At 37.5% G+C, this 10,696-nt stretch overlaps 1 protein-coding gene across 1 annotated transcript; it reads right to left on the reverse strand.

Moving 5' to 3' along the window:
- Window positions 1-6,989: 6,989 nt before the first annotated feature.
- On the reverse strand, window positions 6,990-10,135 carry arl4ca (ADP-ribosylation factor-like 4Ca). Its single transcript, XM_023273679.3, has one exon. The coding sequence runs from the start codon at window positions 9,774-9,776 to the stop codon at window positions 9,192-9,194; it is 585 nt and encodes a 194-aa protein (XP_023129447.1). The 5' UTR covers window positions 9,777-10,135; the 3' UTR covers window positions 6,990-9,191.
- Window positions 10,136-10,696: the final 561 nt, after the last annotated feature.

Consider the following 10,696-nt stretch of genomic DNA (forward strand, 5'->3'; position numbering starts at 1 on the left):
TGACTGGAAAATCAACCGTTTTTACTGTATAAATCAGCAAAAAAATACTCTTATTTTTCAGATATTTGCCATTATTTAAAAGCAAAATGTATGTTATTGATTGAAAAAAAAATTCAATAATTTTATTTATAACTTATTGTCTCATTTTAAAAATCACAGTTAACATTTTATAAAATCACAGAAAAAAGTAAAAATTTATATGTTGACTATTACCAAAACTACAAATAATGTCAATATCAAAACTCACTGTTTCTATGAATGGTTATTATTTTGTAATTTTATATATTTTTTATGTTTATTGGTGAAATTACACTTTATATTTTAAATGTATTCAACTCTGCAAAAAAAATTTTTTTTTCAACATATTTGCTGCTATTTGAAATAAAAATTATATATGTTAAGGACAGAATTCTTCAAAATTATTTTCAAACTGTTATTTTTCCTATTTGGTAAAATTACAAATAATCATTTGCAAAACAATGCAAAAAGTATTAAATAAAACAAACAAACAAAAACATGCCAATGCTGTAAATATGTTCACAAAAATCTATGTTTTAATAAACGGCCATTTGTTCTTTTACACTATTTGACTGAAAGATTTTACTTTTTTTTTACTGTGTTTAAATCAGCAAACATATTATTATTCATACAGATATTTGCTGTTATTTGTTACTTTAATATTTAGGGTGAGAAATTATTTTAAAATACTTAGATGATATTTAGTAAAACCGCAGTTTAATTGATATATTGACTATAAAAAACAACAAAAAAAGATCAAAACTGTTCATAATATCCATATTTTTAAATAGTCTGTAATTTTGTAAATGATAATTTGTTGTTTTACAACAATTGACAGTAAAATTACACATTTTTACTGTGTTGAAATCAATAAAAAGATCATTATGTTACAGATATCTGTTGATATTTTCACATTTTCTTTAACAGCTTTTACGGTATTCTACTGTTTAACGTGTTTTCTGGCACCCTTGTTGCCGATTTTATTTTTTTTTGAAGATTTTTTACAGTGTACTGATGACAAGCGCTTTAAAAGACAGGAGTCAAGACTCAAATTTGTGCTTAGAAAATACAGAGATCAGCACTACGACAGATCTAGACCTGAATTTGTAGAATACAGACCAGAAGGTCGACAGTAGAGCCAGAATGAGGTCATCTTTATTGTCTCAACAGATTTCCACTTGATCACCAGAAAGACGGGTTTGAACTCATAAAGTCTCTGTTGACTCAACACCAGCTGACCTTACTGACAATAAACAATAAACTGGAATCAAGCAGCTGATTGTGTCTGCAGCAGGTTGGACACCAGAGATGAAACTCTGAATGTGATCTAAAGCAAAACACTGATTAATAAGACTTTTAAAGACTTCTCAACAGATGCAGTGGGTCTGATTTGGTTCTGTTTTATAGAGATGCTGTGTGGTCATTCAGTTGTGTTTTTACGCCTCAGGAGCGCTACTCAAATCGCATTATATTGTTCTGTGATCTCAGTATAATAGCAATAAAGCTACTACTACTATTACTACTACTCTAAATGTCAACTCAGTTTGACACGTCTTTTTAAAGTAGTTTCATTCTTAAACTGAGAACTCATTCTAAGTGAGAGCTGTATTAAGAATTTTTTTTTTGATTATGTATATGCATCTACTGCATTTTTTGCAAATTGAAAAGAGCAGTCAATTTGGAAAAAGAAATTAAAAGCAATCTTCAGTATTAAAGCTCAATGTTTTGCTAACCCATCCATCCACCCCAACCTCCTCCCTGTGCCAACTAACTTCTATAAAGTGCTGATGCTAAAATTGTTGAGCGGTTGAGGTTCAGATAAGAGAACTTCTGTCATAGATATTACAGTAATAAACACAGTTTGAAATGAGAAACAAACAGCAGCCTCCATGTCACTGTATGATTGACTGTCCATCCACCCCAACCTCCTCCCAAAGAAAACTTAAAACAAAACTGATTCTCTTCTAAAGTGACGATACTAAAGGTTTGGTTAGGTTGACGGAAAGATCATGGCTAAAATAAATACTTTCTAAGGTTAGAGGACTTTTGTGACCGTGGTTGCAAGAATACTGTCATTTCATTGTCTATTTCACCTGTCCATCTACCCCAACCTCCTCCCCACACCAACTAACTTTTATGAAGGTTTGCTTAGGTTGAGGGAAAGGATAATGGCTAAAAGAGGTGTTTTGTTGAGGTTAGGGAACTTCTGTTGTCATGGTTACAGTAATATAGTTTAAAAACAGATGTAAATACAAGGCTTTGATGTCATTGTTTTTTGTTGTTTTTAGTTTTTTTTCACCTATCTATCCACCCCAACCTCCTCCCAAAGAAAACCTACTTAACTGACTCCTTTCTAAACTTTCTAAACTAAACTAAAGCTTTGGTTAGGTTGACAGAAAAGATCATGGCTAAAATAAGTGCTTATCAATGTAAATATTTTTGGACTCATCCATACACCCAGACCTCCTCCCTTTATTGATTTATATTGAAAAAAACTCACAGGAGGATTTAAATTTGAACCAAAAATGTGTTTTTGTTTGGCTTCGATTTTCAAAAATCCCCATAAAATTAATATTTCTATTTGCTACAAAGACCAGACCTGATCTGCATAATTCAAGCTCTGATTCAGACAAAAGCTTTGTGCCGTCAACAAAAATCCGACAACCGGCTTCAAACACGCTAAAATAATCACACTCATGCACATTCAGCACCATTTTTCAGGATGTTGGCGTTCAAAGCCTCAGCGGAAACGCGACAGTCTTCGACTCTGGACTGCGAGGGTGGAAGTGTGAAGGATTATCATCCAGGAGAACACAGATAAAACATAAAATCCCTTCATGACCACCCACAGAAACACGGAGAAAAGACGGCGAAGAAAACAAATCAGATAAATAAAAATACAGCTGGAAGCTTCACGCTCTGTCAGCAGTTTGAAAAGCAGGCAGCAGAATCAAATTCTCCTGAAAACGCAGATGCATGTATAACTGCCGCTCGGAGATTTGGGTTTTTGAAGTAGAAAAGGAATGAATGAGGCTCTAAATGGGCTTTCTGTCAGGTTTCTTCTCCACTATATTGTCATAATAAAGAACATTTATGGGTGTAGGTTCTGTTGTACATCAACAACTGGATGATTATTTCACCAGCTGCTGAGGTTTTCAGTTTTCAAAACTCACAGTACAGAACTACATGGAAACGCTCCTACACAGGTCTTATCAGCTCGAAAACACATGTTAAATTACTTTACAGACTCCTTAAATTACAGGTTTACGTTTTTAGATGTAGAATGCCAATGATTTTCCTCCATTTTTGTGCTGAAGGGAAACTTTAAAAAGATTCTTCCATCACAGCAAACAGTAAATGGACTGATTTATTCCAATATGACTGTAGAAAAGTTTTTATATTTCACAAAGATCAAAGCCACCTAAAGTCACTGGGGTTTGATCATCAGTTTTTGAGTAATTTCACTGCTAATATACAATTTCTAATCAAGCAGCTGAATTATTTCAGCTAGTTTTATGGCAGGACTTTGTCAAAACTTACTTCAAAGAGCTTTCTATTTTGCCCACATGGTGCATTTTCCTCAATATAGTTGTGTGTAATTAAATTGCATACAAAGCCTAGTAGAATTATACCAGGATTAGTATAAAGCTTGGTGTTATAATATTTAGTACAATAAAACTGCCATTTACAGTCTTTTTTGTGTATTGTACTGGATGCAGGAAACAGAAAATTTAGGCCACTGAACCTCTAAATAATTAATCTTGTCAAGACACATTAACTAGACAGGACAAATAGTAAAGTAAGGACACCAAGGACAATAAAACATGGTTTGATCTCTAAGACAAAAGCACATGAAATCTCATAGTATGAGTAGTTTGTCATCAAGAACGCCAACAGAAGTTTTCAAAAATCTCTTAAAGAGCACAAAGATGCTAATTTATGCAGCAAAGTGCAAGTTTCAATGAAGTTCGTATGTGTTGTTCTTGAGTTACTTTGCTCAAAAGAAAACATTTGGTTACTCCTAATTAACCTAATTAGTTCAAAAAGAGTTTGTCTTTTCAACGTAAATATTGATTGGATGCTGTTGTTTGAAGTGTTATGGTGTTACATACATTTCTTGATATTCAGTGTCTCCTCAATAAAATGCTAATTTAGGCAGCAGGCTGTTTCAAAATGTTGTCAAATCTTACTTTCTTCACATATTATAGCTGTGGAGTATCTGTGATGAAAGTATGTTTCTGTTGTGCATCTTCCTTGAGCTATCATGTGTCACAACACAAAAACAAGTGGCGAAAGATCATAGTTTGGGTTAAAATATGTACTCCACAAAGGCTAGGGGAGCTTTATGGTTACAGTATAAAAAGGAGGTTAAGGTTATGGAGCGGTCATGGTTAAAAGAAACAAACTGAATCGGTAAGTTTGAAAAAATAAATAAACATTCTTGTGTAAAAGTCCAGTGTTTTCTTGACCAATCCATCCACCCCAACCTCCTCCCTATGCAAACTATGGTTGGTAAAATGATAACGCTAAATGTTTGGTTGAGTTTGAGAGACAAATTATGGCTTAAATACGCACTCCGTTAAAGTTTGAAGATCTTTGTAACAATGGTTACAGTAACAAACAGGAGCTTTTGATGTCATTGTTTGGTTGACCCCATCTACCAATCCCAATCTCCTCCCAAATGCAAACTAACTTTTCTGAATACTAAAGGTTTGGTTGGGTTGAGGGAAAGATCATCGCTACATGAGTGCTTTGTTGAAGTTACTGGACCTTTGTAATTGTAGTTAGAATAATCCAAAAAATAAAGAAACAAACAGCAGTCTTCAATGTCATTGTTTTGTTCACTCTATGTATCAACACCAACCTCCTCCCAACATGAAAAAAATTTTCTAACATGGCAATACTTAAAGTTTGGCTATGTTGAGCAAAATATCATTGCAATAAATAAGTGCTTTGTTCAGGTTACTGGATCTTTGTAATTGTGGTTATAATTTGAACAAGTAAGAGACAGACAGCTGATGTCATTGGATTGTTGACCCGTCTATCCACCCCAACCAATGCCTTCATTAACTTTTTGGCCCAATAACCACATTTCCTGACTTTCTCTTTTGCTTTCATCATAATGAAATTAATAAATAAATAATTCTAGCAGTGCTTCAAAGTAATTGTCAAGTAAAGATGATGCCAATTTTTTTGAAATGTTGTGAAAAAGAAGCTAGCAACAACCTACTTTACACATTACTGTAATTAAACAGAGTAGAAGAAGAAGAGGTCACATAACGGAAACCAAACTAGTTGCTCTGCTTAAAAAACAATCAACTCAAAATAGAAGGAACAACAAAAAAAAAAACGGTCGTGTTTAACATCTACGAGAAAAAAACAACACAACTTCTTCTTCTTTAGATGCAAAAACAGCTGATCAATGATCTGCATTAAATGTCTACCACATCCAAAGTTACCTCACATTGGATACAAGAGTAAAATCTTGAATATTTAAGACATTCTGCCATTTCCAATACTTTTTTATATATGCAATATTTCAAAATGTTCATAAAAATACACTGATTAAAAACACAGCTAATGTCATTTTAACATAAATGTTCATAATAAGCTACCTTTTGGGTTATTTGTAGAGAAATACAGTAAATCTACAACGTTTTGGTGCTTTTTTTTGTCTGGTTGTGTCCTCACTAACATTCCCAAACAGCAGCTACATGAGAATAAACTGGCCCATACATTGCCTTAACGTCTTGTTTTTAATTCCTCTGAGATGCGATCAAAGTTTAGAACATCTATTTGTGCAAACAGACGCTGTATTCCCATGACCGCCGGCCCGCTGAACACTTGAACCTTTTGACCTTTTGCCTCCTCTCGGCTCAGATCCGTCTGACAGTCAGATGAAACACATTCTTCTTCCAGACAGTTTAACACCAGACGGCAGATAAAAGCCACCTTTCTTCAGGAGCGCTAAGTGTGCAGTGCAATTACACGACAAGTAAATAACACTTCTCTGATGGCTGATTACGCTTTGACATGACATTGGTTTGGAGTTACACAAGTGACTCAAACCATAATAATACGACGGGACACAGTTGAGCTGTAAACACAATGACTGTAGAAGGTAAATGTGGCACGAGAGTCAGAGAGCGAGTCAACAGCAAGCAGGAAAACATGGATTTGAATGTATTTCTGTCCCTGGACCTGGTAATTCAGTCTGCTTTTAGAGGTTTTCTGTCAATCTTGTTCAGTAATTATACAGCTTGAAGCAAGACGAAGTTAAATGGAGAAATTCAACCCAGTAATTTTGCATTATTTTGTTATTTTTATGATGCCTACCTTACAAAACCCCTTATTTCTCATTTTAGGCTATTTTTCTAGGCTTTATTCATGCAGTAATTTAACAGATTTTACATAATTTTACAAGAACACAGCATATAAAATTGTACTTGCATGACTCAACTCCTTAGTATCTGACTCTCAAACTGCTCTACTCTTATTAATTAACTAAATGGCATTTTAATCATAATTAATCTTGAAAAGGAATTTGTTGACATATATGGTATAAAACGATATATTTTGGTTGTTTATGAGTACATCATACATACATGGTACAATATTTTTAGTAGGAGATTCTTTGTAAAACAAGTTAATTACCGTTGCATTTTTAGTACCTATTTTTTTTTCTTAAAAAAAAAATAGGTACTAGTAAGACAAGTCATTTATGAGCAGTGACTCTGATAACAAGGTAGAGAATTGCTATCGACATGCTATTTAAATGTTTGCCATGAAATAGTTCGCGTTTAGCTCAAAGCCTCACAGAGCTGCAGGTATGACAGCAAACTCTTGTTTCACTATAATCTACAAAATCTCTGAAGATACAGACGATATAAACCCTCCAAATGATACTTTACTGGGAATTTCCCACCCTGATAAACCTCTGAAACCCAAACACAATCCAGACAACACACGAGTTCAGTTACAAAGAGTTTAATCCCAAAAATACTTTTTTCTTTTTTCCATTTTGGCATGTTAACACATCGTTTGGTCTTGCTGTATCTTGGCTGTAACATTATACTGTATAGTTTACATTGTCTGAAGTAGTGGCTGTCATGCAATGTTGAACGCAGCTCGACTGAGGAGAAGGACGCCACGTTCACGTCGGAAAGGTGAGACTGACTGCGAAAAAGTAACATTCATGTCTGCTCCCTGGTGGCAGCTACAAGTAGATACTCAGTAATGATAGAATCACCTTCAACATACAATCGCTGCTACTTTCAACTGAATTATTTTGAAACGAAACTCTTCTGTGTTGACGTGAACGCGGCATAATACAACAGTCTATGTAAGACATTCAACAGTCCTGTCATTTAAGACCAAATGTCAGTTTTATAAACTATCTGCAAGCTGTCACAGTCAGGTGGATGGAATAATATATTAATACTGTCAGATTTGTATTGATTTTATTTAACCAGCTCCGACCACAGTATGTTTATGATTAGTTATCGTTCAATGAGGAGCAGCTGAACAGGTTCCAGCCTGTCGGTTTGTTTCAGGAAGACACTTGGCTTCTCGACAATCTCTCAGCAGGTTCGAACAGTCTGCGATGCAGTATAATTACACTTCAATAACTCTGAGGAACAGCTGATTAAAAAAATACTACTATTTTCGGAGAACCTAAATCTGTTTTTGCTTGAATCCTGCAAACAGATTCACTCTATATGCCGACGACTGCGAATTGTTTCTCTGCAAGTTGTAATGGAAAACATATCTGATGGTAGTTTGATTTGTTTGTTCGGTAGCTTTTTTTGTGCATAGAGATATGAAGACATTTGGTGCACAGCTGACATAACCAGCCATTGCTACAGAGGCTGCAACGATTAATCAAATAATCATTTAATCGCCAACTATTTTGATAAGGGATTAATCGGTTTATGTCATTTTTTTAATAAGTAAAAAGTCTGAATTCTCTGATTCAGGCTTCTTAAATGTGAATATTATCTGAATTATTTTGATCTCTATCACATGTAAACTGAGTATCTTCAGGTTGAGAACAAAAACAACATTTAAAGACGTCATCTTGGGATATGGGAAATACTAGTTTGACCTTTCAGAGCACACAATTAATCTGTTAATTGACAACAATCGATCAAAAATGAAAATAATTGTTGGTTGCAGCCCTAATTGCTACATATATCCCTGCAACTTAAAAGGAAACAAACAGCAAGTGTAGTGTTTAGTTTCACTAATGCACTCTATTCAAGTATCTAAAAGCAAATCATCGCAGGTGGCTGCAGGAAATTTTGTATATGCAGCTTTAAACTAGCACATGGCAACTTACTGAGCGACTAGTTGTTATTTCACTTGTAGGAAAACAGTCAAAACTAAACAGATGAGGCATAAAACGGTTTAAAACAGAAGAAATCAGCTGTTCACAGAGCTGAAGGCCTCCAATATGGCTTCCAGAAGAGGAAGAATCAAAGGTGGTTTCTCTGAGGAAGACACTTGTGCAAAATAAGCTGCAACATACGATCCAATCTGCCTCATTCTTGCTTTCACCTGCTTTGAACCTTCACCTGTAGATTTCAGCTGCATATTCTCTCATCAGCGTGGCAGGGAGGGTTGCAAAAAAAACAAAACACAAAACAACACAGAGGTTTTTTTAATGTGTCTTCTCAGGGGAATCATCTTTGGTGTAACGCCACCTCTCAGCTCCAAACACCAGCCTGTGCATCAGTGCATCCCTAATCACATTTACAGCAGCCTCACATCTGTGCACAGCACAACACGGCAGGCAGCAACAGGGAGCTCTGCCAGGAGATCCATACTCTTTAGAAAACATCTCCGCTACAATGCAGACATCCCTAATGAAACGCTCCTATTAATACTCCTGCATCAGAGACTCACTCACACACTCAGTAAAAACAGTCAACCATCTCCCCCCCATAAATCAGAGATTAATATGATTATTTTACGATCCTATATCATTTATGACGATGCAGTTTCTGCTGATACTTCTGTAGGAACATGTGGATGAGTTGATTTTAAGCTCACTATAAATATATTTCCTTCATACATGGAGATTGTTGCTGTAATGATCAGTACTGACGGTGTATTTAATCTGCTGTGTGTCACTGGATCCATCCCATAATGCTTCCATGGAATGATTGATCCCATCACTGCCTCTTCTTCTTCTGCTTCAGAGACTTCCTCCTCTTCACTATCATCTCGTACAGCTTGTCCATGCCCTCGTCCAGACCCTCTCCGATGATGGCGCAGGCCGGCTGGACGTGGTACGGGGTGGAGGGGCTCAGCTCGGCCAGGGCCAGCTGCCTCTCGATCTCCCCGACGTCCAGCGCCCGCGGCAGGTCCTGCTTGTTGGCGATGACCAGCAGCGGGGTGCCCTGGTTCTCGGAGAAGCGGGTGATCTTGTGCAGCTCGGTGCGGGCCTCCTCCAGCCGCTCCGCGTCCACCGAGTCCACCACGTACACGATGCCGTCCGTGCAGCGGCTGTAGGGCTTCCAGAGGGGCCGCAGCTTCTCCTGGCCCCCGACGTCCCAGAAGTGGCAGCTGATGCCCCTGGAGGCCCCCGCGCCGCCCAGCCGGATCCGCTCCGTGTTGAAGCCGATGGTCGGCACCGTGTTGACGAACTCGTTGAATTTCAGCCGGTACAGGACGGTGGTTTTACCCGCAGAGTCCAAGCCGAGCATGACTATGTGCAGGGACTGGAAGGCGGCCAGGTTGGAGAGGCTGTTCCCCATGGTGCAGGCTGAGGAGGACGCTCAGACGTCCCGGGAGGGATCCATAGTTGGGAGGCAAAGTGGCGCAAAAAAATCCCGTTCAGCAGAGGCGGAGGGCGCAGCCGGTGGTTGCGCGGCGGCACTCCGGCAGCCAGACGAGCCGCAGCATCCCTGGAGTCGCTCCAGCTGCAGCAGGCGGCCGGAGAAATGTCAAATCACCGCACGTACAGCGGCGCGTAAAAGTCCCCGCTCTCCAAAAATGCGCAAATTACGCGCGGCCGAGTGTCACATCGTGTCTCTGCGTCCGTGTGTTTGTCTCCGTGTGCGCAGCCTTCATGTACACGCGTGACGGTGTGTGACGCGAGGACCAGCCTGTGAAAATCAAGCTGCAGCAGAACACACCGGATCTGACTTCCGGTGAGGCAAAGAAGCGCCAAAATAAAAGCCATCCCGCAGTGATTTGATGGTTTTAATTTGAAATTGGGTTTCCTCTGCGCACTGAGCTGTGACGCACTGACAGCTGCTGGTCAAATACAGGAAACTACAGGTAAAAGAAGTAAACATACTGAGAACAACCTCATTATATTGTGTAGTTAAATAAATTAGAGAAGAAGAAAAAAAAGAAGTAAGATAAAATTGTGGCCATCTGTCAGTTGGAGGCAGTGGTTGTTGTTTGTTGTGTTTATATTGTTTTTTCAGTGTAGGTATGTGTCAATATAAACATAAATAAAGGCATTGGCAAGTAAAATACTGAGTCCTGTGTGTCTTCAGTCAGATTCACATTTACAATTTATTATATTGCCAATATTTTATCTCAGAAATTTCTAGAATAAGATATTTTTGCATATATCTACCAATATTTAAACACATTTTCTCTTATATTTCTATAAATATACAGATTTGCACAATATTTAAAATAATATTTTACCTCTCAATAATCC

Source organism: Amphiprion ocellaris, chromosome 24, assembly GCF_022539595.1.
Source record: "Amphiprion ocellaris isolate individual 3 ecotype Okinawa chromosome 24, ASM2253959v1, whole genome shotgun sequence".
Classification (NCBI taxonomy): domain Eukaryota; kingdom Metazoa; phylum Chordata; class Actinopteri; family Pomacentridae; genus Amphiprion; species Amphiprion ocellaris.

Excerpts from the sequence above, each read along its gene's own strand:
- arl4ca (XM_023273679.3), bottom strand. The coding sequence starts at position 9,776 with ATGGGGAACAGCCTCTCCAACCTGGCCGCCTTCCAGTCCCTGCACATA.